The following is a 15031-nucleotide window of genomic DNA, read 5'->3' on the forward strand; positions in this document are numbered from 1 at the left end:
CAAAGGCTGATCTTGATGGATGGCTAGCTCTATTCACACAATACAGGAATCGCACACGTAACATTTTTCACGTATAAGGTATAAGCATGATATGCCTTTTAACCCCCTATATGCCAGAGCGGCATATAGGGGTATAAGGCATTTCTGGAGGCAGCGTGGCATATAGGGGGCAGATGTGCAGGTTGGCAAATAAAAGGAAATAAAAACAAAAAAAAACTTTTCTCAATCATAGCTTTTCTTAAATATGAAAAAATAGTTTACATGAATTAATAAAGAAATAAAAGTTTCTTACAAAAATATCGTGAATAATAATGTGATCACTGTTTTGTTCCACTGAATAAAATGGAACTTTTTCATCTAAAATTGTTGCAGGAGCAAATGTTTTGATTCCATTATGTGTAATGTATTTCATTTATTAGGGTCTTTTAACACTTTTGCTTTCTGGCATTTTAATACAAATAATGTGATAAAAAGAATATAGTTATTTGTATGGCAAATAGTGTGGGGTGCGTGTGGGTATAAGAGCTCGACCGTGAGATAAACGATATGGGGCTGTTCTCCAAATGTTTCCAGGGCTGCTTTTCAGTCCCAGTCCAGGACTGCTGGGAGGGCTGCCCCAGACCTAAATATGCCACTGGGGAGAGGACCGGTTGCACCATCCGCCATTACTTCCCCATCTGATCGTTGCCTCTTTGGTCTTCGCCATCATCCCTGATATCTGATACGATAATTACACAGAAACCTGTACTGTCCGATCATGTTATGGAATGCGGTGCATTCGTTATCATCAAGTTATAGACACACAATAAATGCTTATTTCCCGCTCTGTATGCCAATAGAACTTGATTTTATTTTGCTTTTGAGGCCGGGATCACTAGGCGCCGATATTCCACATCACCGAAAAAAACTCTCCGTCATTCTAGCTGCTGATGAAAAGCCTTTTTAAATGATTTTAAGAAATCCAGAAGATCATGTGCTGTTTGACATCATAAGGCTGACTAGGCCCTGGGATTAAACAATAAATGATGTCACTCTTCTGAACGCATTAATTAACACAGGCGGCAGGCGTTAATAAATTACTCATTAATTAACACATACATAATAAATGACCTCGCGCGGTATAAATCTATTTATTTTATATTTATTCCCATTAAACCCCTTCTTGCAGCTGCCTCTTGATACAAAGTATCTGGCTGTCAATCACTGCCCCTTCCTGCGTCTGCCCATAATACGGGGGGGAGTGTCCGAATAGCCCTCCCCTCCCCATTGGCCCACAACCCACCAATCGTAGCCAGACAGATACCCTGCCCCACTTCCCCTGACAAAGTTTGAATGAGTCCAGTGGCTGGATGCTGAGCCCCGGGCAGAGCTGCAGGGCACGGATGGCGCACGGAGGGCCCCGGGACGGCCCCGTGGCAATGCCAATGGGGCTCATAATGCTGCTAATAGCCATAGTGCCCGTCAGGGCCGCCGCCGAGTCAGTGAGTGCAGAGAAAAGCCTGGTGTGGGGACCGGGACTGCATGCTGGCATAGTGCTGCCTGTCAGGTACTTCTACATACAAGCTGTAACCAGCAAGGGCCACAACTTCACCTCCTCCCCAGGTAATGGATGCATGTGGAGCACCGCTGGGTGTACGTGCACTGCTACGACTGCTGCCGCCAGTGGGATGAGCTGCACATCCCAGCAGTCAGTGTGTGATACAGATCCGGCGGGGAGGCTCCGCCCCCTGTGTCTGGGTTTCCTCATACTTTGCTGTTTAACCCTTAGTAGCTCCAGGCTCATAAGGGTTAACTCTACTGTCCCAGCGCTGGACATGCTTAACATCCAAAGCCAGACAGCTGCTTCCGGCCTGCTGGGGCAACAGGGGGGTGCTGCTGGGGCAACAGGGGGGTGCTTCCGGGCTGCTAGGGTAATTGGGGTGCTCTTATTAAGCTGTATTGCTGGGTAGTGTGTGTTTCCTGGGTATGTGTGGAGGAACGCTACTCCCAACATGCTCGGCCATGGCAACACGAGGGGGATATGAGTATAGTACTGTGTGTGTATATAAATACTGTAAATATATATATATATATATATATATATATATATATATGTGTGTGTGTGTGTGTGTTGCACCTTTTTATTGTGGAAGCTCCGTCTGGGGGTCCGGCATTCCCATGATGTTAGTGCATTGCTGTCTCTACGTCTTCTGTAGGAGGTGATGGGATCCTCCGATACCCAGCCAGCCAATGCTGAGTCTTATACTGAAATTATTATTATCTTGAATTTTTATTTATATAGCGCCAAAAATATAATTTACGCAGCGCTTTATGTGGCCCAAACTGGCTGTTGGTGGGAGGGGGGGTTATTGCTATTTTTTAAAATGCTATTTTTTCTCCCTAAAACTAACACACACACCCCAACCCCGTGTCCCCGACTAACCTACACCTAGAAAATAAATGTGATACCAAAACAGAGAGGGGGGTAAAAGTGTCAGCCGAGAGACGCGGTGATCGCTGGAATTGGGGAATCATGGTATTGGTTGCCGCGGGACACCGCTATTGGTTGCCGCGGGGCTGTCTTGGTTGAAAGAACGTTCAGCTGGTGCACTCTTACACTTGATGTTCTATCCCAGCATGATGTGCAAAGGGGCGAGCGCAAAGATGAGAATAAGACCAACGAGATCGTGCTTATTGTTGAACTAGTGGGTCAGAGGTTTAGACGTAATGTACAGAAGGTGGTAGATGAATAGTATGGCCTCCCATCAGAAGTGGTAGAGGATAATGCCACCTATGCATGGGGTAGGTGTAAAGCTATTGTGAATCGAAGGTGAGACCGAGGACTGATTAACTTTGGAGTCTTTACATCAGGAAAAAAGGGCCGACTAGACGGGACGAATGGTTCTTATCTGCTGTCGGATTGTATGTTTTATCAATGCCTATATTATTCACAGAAGAGACTTGGTGCCCGTGAGACCTCAAACGTGCCCCCTTGGGATATAATCTGAACGTGCCATCCCTGTGTATTGAGGGACGGATACTTTAGTAGTTTGATTAATATAAATGTCGTGCATATTCTTCTTCTTTTAGGGGAAAATATATTTAAAGTTTCAATCAAAGCCGCCTCGCCCAAAGAGTTCGTCAGAATCCACGTCCCCAACCCGCTGGACAGGAACGATGGTTCCTACCTCATGAGATATCGCATGTACGGCGCTGTCAGCGAGGGGCTAATCATTGAAGTGCGTTATGGAGATAAACACGTGGCTGGGTCTCCTTACATACTGAAAGGTAAGCGGCGGCGGGGTATCCGCGCATGACTCCGCAGTCGGCGTGGAAAGCTTGAATATGTTTTTTATTTATTCTGTTTTTGTGGGTTTTTTCCTGTGCTGAATAACTCGGCAGTGTTGCTCTGGATTGCAGTAAGTTTTGGAATCCTCGGTTCAGATGGTTCTAGTGTCACAGAAACAAAAAAATAGAGGGATTTATTGACTAAAGAGGGAGTTGGCGGGAGATTTCACCATAACTAAAGGGTCATCACATCCGCTTCTGGAAGGAGGCACGAGAGAACTGCCCCTGCGCGCCTTGTGTGCGTTTCCCTACAATAGCTATCAGAAACATTTTGAAATCATTCAGTTAGTTGTGTGTCGATGCGACCCATAAACATCTTCTGCTTCGCCTCTCCGGGAAGGTGCTGCCCTGGCTTGTTGGAGGGTAAGGAAATTAGGTAAAAAGTCAGTGACGCCTTCAAAGTCTCCTTCTCACTACTAATAATCACATAGAAGTGAACTTCTTCAAGAAGGGTAGAGCTGCCATTTTTAACGCCTATTAAACTAAATTACTGACCAGGTAACAGATAAGTGGAACGGCCTCCCACCAGAGGTGTTAGAGGCTGATACAGTAAGGGAATCTAAAAATGCATAGGATGGGCATAAGTTATACTGAATCTAAGCCAAGACCAACGACTGATTTAAGGTCTGAGTGGCCGAATGGCCTTCATCAGCCATCAAATTCTATGTTTAAGATCGGGGATTAACTATGCATCATGCAGGGCCAGCTCTGCACTTTGTTGTGATCTGTGTGCATCCTGCGTGTCTTCTCTGTCCTTGTACGCTACCGTATAAACAAAGAGGGATATGAAATTTCACGTAAACCTCCAGTTACTAATCCCCATAATAGGTGTATATGTTCTTGGGCAAGCGCACACGTATAGGTATACATTACAAGGGTGCGGCCGGGTGGAGCAGAATGCCGCAGCGCTCTATAATGTGGCATAGAATGCAGCCACGCCGACACTGGTTTAGTCATAGTGACTTCATTACAGATTCCTGATGTCATGTGGCCCACGCAGGCCAACTCGTAACTCAATGGTCAAATACCCAGAAAAGAGCCAAAACCTGACACCGGGAGCCAATGGGAACCTTATGGGAACCAATGAGCCTTAGAACCAGGGATAATGAATATCCATAACATATGAAATACACCGAGGTCTGGCCAGACATGTGGGCCTTCGTATTCACCGTGGGGGTTATTGTTCACAGTCGCTGATGCTTCTAATAAACGAACCTTTATCGTGTTTACGGAGAGTAATGGGATTTCTCTGTTGCTCAGGGCCGGTTTATCATGAATACTGCGATTGTCCCGAAGAAGATCCACACCTCTGGCAGCAGACTCTTTCCTGCCCGTCCAAAGAAATGCAAATTTCTAAAGATTTTGCCCCGTTCCCCAGCATAGACCTCAACAGAATGTTGGAAGAAGTCCCAAGGAGGTTCGCCGAAAAGAGGGGGGCCATCGTTCATTATACCGTCCTCAATAATAACATCTATCGGCGTACTTTGGGCAAGTACACGGACTTCAAAATGTTCTCTGACGAGATGTTGCTGTCGTTGGCACGGAAGGTAACAGAATGTCGGGATTTATTTGAACTTCTTTTGTTATTCTGCTCTTTCAGATGAGCAAGCCTTGGCACATTGTTATTTTTAGATAGCGGTGGTTTACATTTTAACGTTTGCGCCCTTACCTCGAGGCAGATGCCTGCTCACATGAGTCACACGGACGTGGCTGCATCTGCGGCACGCTGAGAATAATTCGCTTTTCTGTCTTTAATCCTCTTTTACATAGGTACGTCTGCCCGATTTTGAATTTTATATTAATGTTGGGGATTGGCCAGTGGAGCATCGAAAGGCCAATGATACCCCGGGCCCTCTGCCAATGATTTCTTGGTGTGGTTCTACCGATTCGCGAGACATCATTCTTCCGACATATGACATCACTCACTCGACTCTTGAAGCAATGCGTGGTGTTACCCTCGACCTCCTCTCCGTTCAAGGACACACCGGTAAATGAATTAAATGCCCGTGTTACGTAGCGAGGCGTCCTTAGGCTTCTATAGTAGCGGCTGCATAGCTTTATGAAGGCAGCCGATAATAATGCAGCTCTGATGTACCAGTCCTTGATGTATAACTATGCTTGACACCACTTAGTTATCTAATACTTTAAGGTATCGATTTACAATTTACAACAATATACACTAAGGATTAAATATGAAGGGACACGCTGTACTTTAAGCAGACCTGTCATATTTTTCATGTGACAATTTGCGGTTTCAGTACACCAGATACACTAATGTAATGATGTGTAAGAAAAAATAGATACATTTTAGTAATCCTCGTTAGCGTTTTTCTGTTCTCGGTACCTACATGATTATTATTCCCACCCCATAAACTTTGTTAAATTACTGTCCCTCTTTAGAAGTACTGTATAGGCAGCATGAGGGAGTGCCAGAAACACAATTAGTGGCCCATTATTTATATGCTGATTCTTCCTCAAAATGTCGGATTTCTCCTTTAAAAAAAAAAAAAAAAAAAGGATAAAAAACATAAATTTTTTTTTTTAAAAAAAGGAAAATTAATATAGTAACATATTAAAAAAATAAATGGACCACAGTGATGTCATCATCTTAACGGGTACTGTCTGGTTACAAGACATTCCTGGGGTTCCAAAAAAATAAAAAACAAAATCCAGTAAAAAAAAATAAAAAATCATAAATTAGAATAAAAAAAAATAATAATTAAATACATAAATGTTAAAAATGTGCCCAACAACTCACTCTTGCTATAAATAAAAAAAAATTATAATAAAACAAAAACCTCACTGCCCTTCCCCAAAAGTTTTAAAAATAATAAAAACTGGCTTTGTTTGTAAGGGAGAAGTTGACTGCCATAAATTAAGGTTTTTGTCCCTAGTAAAATTGTTAAATATTTTAAATTTTTACTCTTATTTTTATTGTACTATCAATGCAAAGTTCTGGGCCGTACCTATCATCTGTCCTTGAAAATCAAATATCATTTTTGTTGTTATAGATAAAACATGGCAAAAAAGCTCTGGTCATTACAGTGCCCCAAACCCTGTCAGTATCAGTATTGTTAAAAATAACTGGAGTAGCAAATGTTTTTTATCATCCAATAGGAAATAATTACTGTATTTGCTCGGCTATAGGCCGCCCCCGTATATAGGCCGCACCCTAAAAGTTTGGTGCTTTTTTAAAGAAAAAGTTTTTTTCTTTAAAAAAGCACCAAAAAAACATGCTGCCACTCTGTCCTCCCCCCCGAGATATGCTGCCACTCTGTCCCCCCCCCCGAGATACGCTGCCACTCTGTCCCCCCCCCGAGATATGCTGCCACTCTGTCCTCCCCCCCGAGATACGCTGCCACTCTGTCCCCCCCCCGACTTACCAGAGCAGACTCCCGGGTGTCTTGCGGGGCCGGAGGGGGACATCTATGCAAATCGCCTATACAACTCCCGGTGCTGGCGGAAGTGCCGGCACCGGAAGTTGTATACGCGTATTGCGTAGATGTCTTCCGCCAGCCCTGCAAGACACCCGGGAGTCTGCTCTGGTAAGTCGGGGGGGGGTGTAAAATGTATCGTGCGGACGCTTAGACAACCTCCCGTGCCGGCACCCCCCCCCCCCGAGAGAAGTGCTGGCAGGGGAGGCTGTCTGAGTGTATCGGGGAGTAGGATGCAGGTCCCCTGCACCGCTGCGGGGGATCTGTATCCTAACCCCGCTGCCTGCCCGGCGCTGCATGTCCGCTAGACCCCGAATATAGGCCGCACCCCCACTTTCAAGACTTAAAGTGGGGGAAAAAAGTGCGGCCTATATTCGGGCCAATACGGTATGTATTTTTCAGAACAGCAAGTTTTTGTACCTTAATGATATTAGGTATTTTAAAAGGGAGCGCGACCCGTCTTGCATTTAAAGTTAAAAGTTTGTCAATGACAAATTCTATAGGATCGAACGACACGGGTGAAGCATGTGAAGAAGTCATGCTAATAATCCACGCCTATTGCATTCCTCGTGGGTTCATGTAGGCTTGCTGGGCTCTTATAGCAGAAATGGCAGCTTGGACCCTAGAAATTCTGACATATGAAAGGAAGTCTTCAGTCCAAAGTGACTGCTTTCCATCCTCCATGTTTGTTGATGCTGCCCAATAAAAGGTATCTCCTTCCACTGAAGACTCCATCTTCTCTTAGAAAAGTTCGGCTCTGACCCTTTTCTCTGCTCCTGTAAATAATGGTCTTTCCTTCTCTCTTGAGTTTAGGTCCTTCTTGGAACAACAAAACCGAGCAGGCCTTTTTCAGAGGAAGAGACAGCCGAGAGGAACGTCTGGAGCTCGTTCACTTGTCCAAAAAGCACCCAGAACTGCTGGACGCAGGCATTACAGGATACTTCTTCTTTCGGGAACAGGAGAAGAGACTTGGGAAAGCATCCCTCGTTGGGTTCTTTGATTTCTTTAAAGTAAGTCTACTCGTGTGGTGCTTAGGATAGCAACCTCAATGAATTGGAAGACAAAAGTTAACAAAAAGGGGCCACAAAACAAAATCAGTGTATTTTTTGGAGGGATTGAAAAGTAATTTGGGTTTTCTCTGTGGGCTTGATAAGGTTGTGTTAGATACAGACTTAAAATCGTTTGGCAATGTGAACTGGGTTCGGTGATCAGCTGGACTCTTTACATGCTGATGTATAGATCGAAAATCGGCCATCTGCAGCCTGGCATAGTGACGTAAACATGTGGTGGCACTTTGTTTTTCACCTTCTCTGTTTGTCATCCACGCGTTACTGCAACGGAGTTGTGAGCCCCAACCGGTAACACTGTTGGTGCGCTTGTGTACGACCTTCTTGCCAACATCTAGCAACTAAGGAGCTTTGTGCAGAGATCACAATGTCCTGTTGGAAATAATCCTGTCAATTGACGTGTCTATTTTATAACAAGTTATAAATCACAGTTGCAAATAGTGATGTATTCTGGCAGCCCTGAGCCCAGATCCAGGGAAACCCACCAGCCGCCCCCAGCACTTTACTCCGCACCTTTATCGTGAGCACCGGGGTATGACATCATACGATGATGCCAGGGTATGACATCATACGATGATGCCTGTTTAATATGTGCGGTGCTGTCAGATCTTCACAGCATGAATGAGCCAGCTATTAAACCTTTATCCCCCTAACCAGCCCAAGGATCAGCGGAGTACCAGTAGGCCTGGATTAAAGAGCTGTGGATCTGTTACACGGGATGGGATTCCCTGCCTTTAGCGACCTCCTTTGTTTTACGGTCTTTTCTTTTTTCTGTTCTATTCTTTCCTCCCTCCATTTTTTTTTGCACCTCACACGCTTTTTTTCCTTTTATCCTAATCTTTTTTTCATCCTCTTTCTAACATCTGTTCAGTCCCCAACTCACACGTATACATATATACATATATATGTATACATACACGCAGGATCATACAAGGATTTGATATTTGTTTAGGAAGCCATGTCTGAAATTGTCTCGCATGCATTTTAACCTCATGAGATGTTTCTCGCATACATTGAGGGGAACATATGGATGGGATCAATACAATAAGATGATGTATGGGGAGTAAAGAAACTTTTATATTCTGAAGACCAATACACAATGTATTTAGTAGCGTGTAGTTTTCTCACATATGTCTCCATTGTTCCGCAGTATAAATACCAGGTAAACGTGGACGGCACGGTGGCTGCGTATAGATTCCCATATCTCATGCTTGGAGACAGCCTCGTGTTAAAGCAAGCGTCCCCCTACTACGAGCATTTTTATTCTGCTCTAAAGCCGGGCAAACATTACGTTCCTGTAAGGCGAAAACTCGGTGACCTGATAGAAAAAATACAGTGGGCTAAGGTAAGCTTATTACTCTGCGATAAGTTATTATATCGGGTATTACCTGTCCCTTTTCACTTCAATCCAGCGGAGAGCTGAGAACGAGGAACTGAATGTGAGGGATGAAGGAAAGGTTTGAGTCAAGGATGACCCCAAGGTATCGGTCCTGGTTAATAGGAGAGATGGTCGTATTGTTAATGGTGATAGAGAATTCAGGGAGTGGAGTGGAGATGGAAGGAGGGAAGATAATGAGTTCAGTTTTAGAAAGATTAAGTTTCAGGTAACGTTGTGACATCCATGAAGAAATAGCAGACATGAGAGATGGAGAGAGATCCGGAGAAGACAGGTAGATTTGCGTATCATCTGCATATAGATGATACTGGAGGCCAAATGAGTTGATTAGTTTGCCAAGAGATGAAGTATAAAGAGAGAACAGCAGAGGGCCAAGGACTGAACCTCGGGAGACATACCCAATGACATAACCCTATTAAAATAATTATAGAAGATATTGTTACAGTAATATGTTGGCCAGTTAGCACTCAGATTTTGCTAAATCTCCTTGTGTTCTTTTTTTTTTTTTTTTTTTTTTTTAAGGAAAATGATGAAGAAGCTCACAAAATTTCCAGGGAAGGGCAAACTCTTGCCAGGGAACTGCTTCAGCCTCATCGCCTTTACTGCTATTACTATAAAGTCTTCCAGGTTAGTAAATAAATACACAATTTTCCTTTTACAAAAAGCTGTGTTCTTCCAGGTGCTGGGAACCAAACTTCAGGATGAGAGGAGGGCGAGTCAGGGCCACACTGGCCAAATGGACTTTCTCCTCTTCTTTTGTTGTATGCGTAGGGGGAGTTGTACTCAATAAGCTACGCTAGGGTCGGGTTTTGTCCTGCCACATCTGGGTCACCCATCTCTACTAATGTTTGGTTTGTTCATAAGGAATTCCACCTTTTTGTAGCAATATCGCTGCGCAAGTGGCATTGGCTCAAGATGGGCTGTAGCCGCGTTGTAGTGAATGAGAGCCAAGTCCGCTCAAGCTCCTACTAATAGGAAGGGTTTTTTTATGCGGAACGTCGGGATCACCCTGTTCTTCTCATTGCTTACTTCAGAAATATGCGAAGCGGCAAACAAGCCGGCCGGAAATCCGCGAGAAGATGGAACACGTGCCTCAGCCCAACGACAACTCGGCCATCTGCAACTGCCACCGAGGGAAGATCACCAGAGATGAACTCTAGGCTTTCGGAGGAGGCAGCTCTCTGTGATCGCTGTTGGAAGAGGATGGTGTGATTTTGCATACGTTAGTGGAAGAAGTTACAAACTGTTCCATATTCCCTTGAGAACTCTGGTTTCATGTCACAGTCCTGCATCACCGGTCCTCACATAATTTGTGAAAGGTACACTTTCATGCAACAGGCACGCTGTGTTTTAAGTATTTAAATATGATATATTATACCATGTTTACATTATACTGTCTAGTCACATGATATGTCTCTGTTCCATCCAAACAAAACTTGTAGGGTCTCCGAGTACCGCAGATTTAAAGCTTTTTCCGATCTGCGTAGTCTGGCGTTTTTATAGCAGTAAGATTTTCACAATATAAAGGAAAATAGGGTGAATCCCTTTTAAAAGTTACTATTTTTTTCATATATATATGAATCATGGTTAATTTATCACATCTTAATGTTTGTGTATTTTTGCTCGCACGCAGGGCCAAAAGAAACATTGTCTTCGTCTTCTAATAAGGAGATGTTTTGTTTTCCATCCAGCGAATAACTACTTACAATGTTTGCCAATTTTCTGTTTCTGGACCACGCAGTCCATTCTGATAGTAGGTAGTCTGTGAATTTTATCATATGAGAATATATGTTATAATGCTGCTGCAATGTACATATTTTTACTGTTTTGAAGAACAATTTGTAAAAAAAAAAATGCTTGTACTTTGCCTTTTTATACTATCCTGAAAAAATAAACATTATTTGGAATAATAAAAAAAAAAAAACGTGTTCCTCTTGTCTAAATATAAATGTATATAGCTATTGCTACTATTGCTAGCGCAAACTGTCCAATCCAAGGCTATTGTGGTTTTGTTCTGATGTCAGGCTCTGGATCAGCCCCTGGGAGAAGGATGGGAAAACCTGTTGGTTGATAGGCTTCCCTGATGAAGTAGGCCTTTTTTGAAGGACTGGAGACGTGGAGAGCCAGACTAGCTAGGGTAACGCTCTATAGGGGTAGCCCTAGAGAAGTCTTGTATGCGGAAGACAGGAGAAGAAGATCAGATGTGACCGTTTTCATCCAGTTAATGTCTCCTTTCTGTGATGACTCTTCGTTGTACTTCTTAAATGGAGCTTCAGTGAGACTAACTGGGGTTTGATGATGTAAATTCCCACCAGAATGGCTAATTTGGTACTAAAGGGACTATTTAAAGATGGTTGTCTTAAATGAACTTCTCTGACCTTTGTCTATACAGTCCTCAATGCCCATAAAACCAAAACGCTTGTAAAAAGTTGTGCCTGATACCAACACAACTACTTTTACATAATAATATTTTGCACAATAAAAACATTTCACCTCAAACTAAACAAAAGGTAATAGTGCTGATGTAATTATGTCATTCCTTCCCTATATTTGTATTTACCTCACAATGTAAAGGGTATAATAAACTGCTAATTATCACAGAAAACACCAACTGATCTTGTTTATCATTATTATTATATTGTTTTATTTAGCGCCATCATATTCTGAAGTTTGTTAATAATAAGGAAAATGGATAATAGCCCAAGAGAAAAAAAAACCTACGGGCCTCCAGGGTCTCAAAATCTTATGTGGCATTTCATCTTAAATCTCTGGAGTGATGGATGGAAGTTTGATGGATGAATCTGGGTTTGGGGGATGCCAGGAGAATGCTAACTACTGCAATGGTGGAGGAGGGATAACGGTCTGGGGCTGTTTTTCAGGGGTTGGGTCCCTTAATCCCACTGAAGGGTAATAATAATGTTTCAGTACACCAAGACATTTTGGACAACGTTATGCCTCCAGCTTTGTGGGAACAGTTTGGGGAAGATCGTTTTCTATTCCAGCATGACTGCGCTCCAGCACACAAAGCAAGCTCCATAAAGACATGGCTGGATGAGTTTGATGTGGAAGAACTTGACCGGCTGCACAGAGCCCTGACCTCAACCCCATCGAACACCTTTGGGATGAAGTGGAACGGAGATTGTGAGCCGGGCCTTCTCGTCCAACATCAGTGCCTGACTTCACAAAAACTCTACTGGATGAATGGGCACAAATTGCACAGAAACTCCCCAAAATCTTGTGGAAAACCTAGAAGAGTGGAGGTTGTTATTGTCACAAAAGAGGGACCAACTACATATTAATGCCCATAGTTTTGGAATGGGATGTCCAATAAGCTCATACAGATGTGATGGCATAGTGTCCGCATACTTTTGGTCATATAGTGCATAACCGTGCTGGGACATTGGCATAGGAGCAGCAGTTGGAATCTTCATTATTGGACACACAATCACTCCATTTTTCCATAATGTCCAACGAGATTCCTGGTAGGGACAGACTCCCAGAGGTTGCCAGTGAGGGACATTACCATCTCTCTCTGAAACCCAGCTAAAGAGTAGTGTGTGCTCCTCAGATCTTCCTGCGCATGTGACATCAGTAATCAACAAGAAACCTAATCCCACGCAGTAAGGGATTACCAGGTATATTTTTGTTTTGGAGAGCCACCTCCGTCACCTCCTTTTGTTCAGCCGCTGATTGCACAAGTCGTAATGTGGTTAAAATATTTTTATTGTTTTACGGCATGTAGGGCATGTTTATCCCGGCGTGTTTTCAGCTCCACTGACCACGACACATGCAGCACGGCTTATATCTTTCCAAACATAACACAATATGCGTGCACACGCAAACAATGAGTGCAGAGGCCAGGTTGTGTAGCATTGGGTTTGCAGCAGGTGTTCGAAGGGGTTTGCAGATTTAGCCTCACCTTTTCGGTATTCAATAGGACATGGCACTCAGCCTTGGACACTGAAAGAACATCAGACGTCATTAACCGCAAGCATGAATATCATGAGTCACTGCATGCCAGTTACTAGACACGTGCTGATTAGTTATTTCTTTCTGCCCGCAAACGCCAGGTCTAATAGCCTACAAACCCAGTTTAATGGAATATAATTACTTCCAGCATTTGGTCTGTGTGATGGATTGCTAGAAGAGATAAGTTGGTGTTCTGATGAATTTAAGTTAGTATAATTTGTCTCCCTGACGCTTTGGCCCAGAACTTTGAAACTGCAATACCTGGAGAAGGATTTCTAAAGAGGTTCTACAAGAGGAATCTTGGGCTGATGTAGCCGACATCCAAACTGCCCCTTCCATAGATCTAAATATCTAGGTTATTCCAAACCTTGGAAGAGGTAAGGAACTTAGACCTTTCCCAATCGGACATCTGATGTTTTATAAGGGGATTTATTTTAAGTTGGTGGCAATGCTATTTATTCCTTTATCAGACTTTTCTAGACAAAAAAACCCTCAAATCTCAAATCCTATGTACCTGGACCATCATGCATACAATTAAGGATTTATTTAGGTAAAATTACCATTCCACATTCCCTTGTGATGAAGTTGTTATTGGCCCTAAGTATTTTGTGAAAGCTTTCTTGGCTCCTGGCACCGTCTGCTTGAAAAAAAAAGCAACCTGGCTGCCGACAGTTCCTTACCAGTCCAGCAGTGATTAGAACAGCTCTGTTGTAATCTAGATCAATATAGGGGATGCTAGCTAGAATCCCTACTGTGATTTTGGATTAAAAAACGCATCTGCCGGAGTAATGAGATAAGATTGTTCGCTTCCAGTCTCAGCTAAATATATAGGGTGTAATAAAGGTGTAATAGATATAATATGTCTGAAGAGGAGACCTAGATAGTATTGAAAGCTTGCCATCCATTTTCCGTCAGGCGATAAAGGTATCTTTTTCAGAGCCACACTGGGCACTTTAGGACGAGCGGTTGGTAAAATGACATATGTGCAGTCACCTGCTGTATAGATGAGTGCGTGCTATGCCCTATTACAGCATTCACCCCTGTGTATCAAGCCGTCAGCTGGACACTAACAAATGGGATCACGAGACCACTTAAGGTGTCTTCTATGTAATAAGACCATTACATTACATTTCATTTATGTATATAGCGGCAGAGGATTCATTAGCGCTTTACAATCAAAGTCTGCATAATCAAGTTAAAATCACAAACAACAACAAAAGGTACAAAGGGAGGAGTGCCCTGTTCTTGTGAGCTTACAATCTACCGTTTATTGAATCTGTATATATATAAACTCTCTTATAAATCCCAAATGGTGATGACAGAAAATGTTCTTTAACTTCTATCAGTGAATCCAAGGTGACTGTAAATCTTTAAAGGCTCTTTAAATGCTGCGGAATGAAGACTAATGAACAACCCTGTCCAGAATCTCATCAAACCCAAACAATGCAGTTTATTGAAGACAGTCTGCATGTCCGTCATTAGATTCGTGTCGACCATTAAAATGATTTGGAATGTTTTAGATCAGAGCCAGATGTACTAATTAGCTATCCATTTTCCTTCTTCCACACCATTTCCCATTACAGTATGTATGATCGTAATGAGCTTTCATGAAATACTATGCTAAATCTTTTATTTCAAACTATAATTAGTTTTTCAACAAACTGGGTAACCGAGAATGTATTAACAAACCAGGTCACATCCCAGCGACACAGGGACTAGCATTATATGCAGAAGAGGGTTAAAGTGTTTAACTAACTCACAGGCAACCACTGACATATCAATCCCATCACACACAGGCTGCGTCTACCACGGTTACACCTGTAAGGGTCAGAAGGTAC

The 15031-nt window shown here is 43.0% G+C and overlaps 1 protein-coding gene across 2 annotated transcripts; it reads left to right on the forward strand.

The window, feature by feature from the left end:
* The first annotated feature begins 1329 nt into the window (after nucleotides 1-1329).
* On the forward strand, nucleotides 1330-10448 carry POGLUT3 (protein O-glucosyltransferase 3). 2 transcript variants are annotated; one of them, XM_053457877.1, is made up of 8 exons: nucleotides 1330-1602; nucleotides 3070-3267; nucleotides 4588-4874; nucleotides 5098-5314; nucleotides 7575-7771; nucleotides 8979-9173; nucleotides 9747-9851; nucleotides 10259-10448. In XM_053457877.1, the coding sequence occupies exons 1-8, from the start codon at nucleotides 1350-1352 to the stop codon at nucleotides 10382-10384; spliced, it is 1578 nt and encodes a 525-aa protein (XP_053313852.1). In that variant the 5' UTR covers nucleotides 1330-1349; the 3' UTR covers nucleotides 10385-10448. The 2 variants fall into 2 exon arrangements, with proteins under 2 accessions (XP_053313852.1, XP_053313853.1); XM_053457878.1 differs by having other exon boundaries at nucleotides 1330-1546.
* Nucleotides 10449-15031: the final 4583 nt, after the last annotated feature.

Source organism: Spea bombifrons, chromosome 2 (genome assembly GCF_027358695.1).
Source record: "Spea bombifrons isolate aSpeBom1 chromosome 2, aSpeBom1.2.pri, whole genome shotgun sequence".
Classification (NCBI taxonomy): Eukaryota; Metazoa; Chordata; class Amphibia; order Anura; family Pelobatidae; genus Spea; species Spea bombifrons.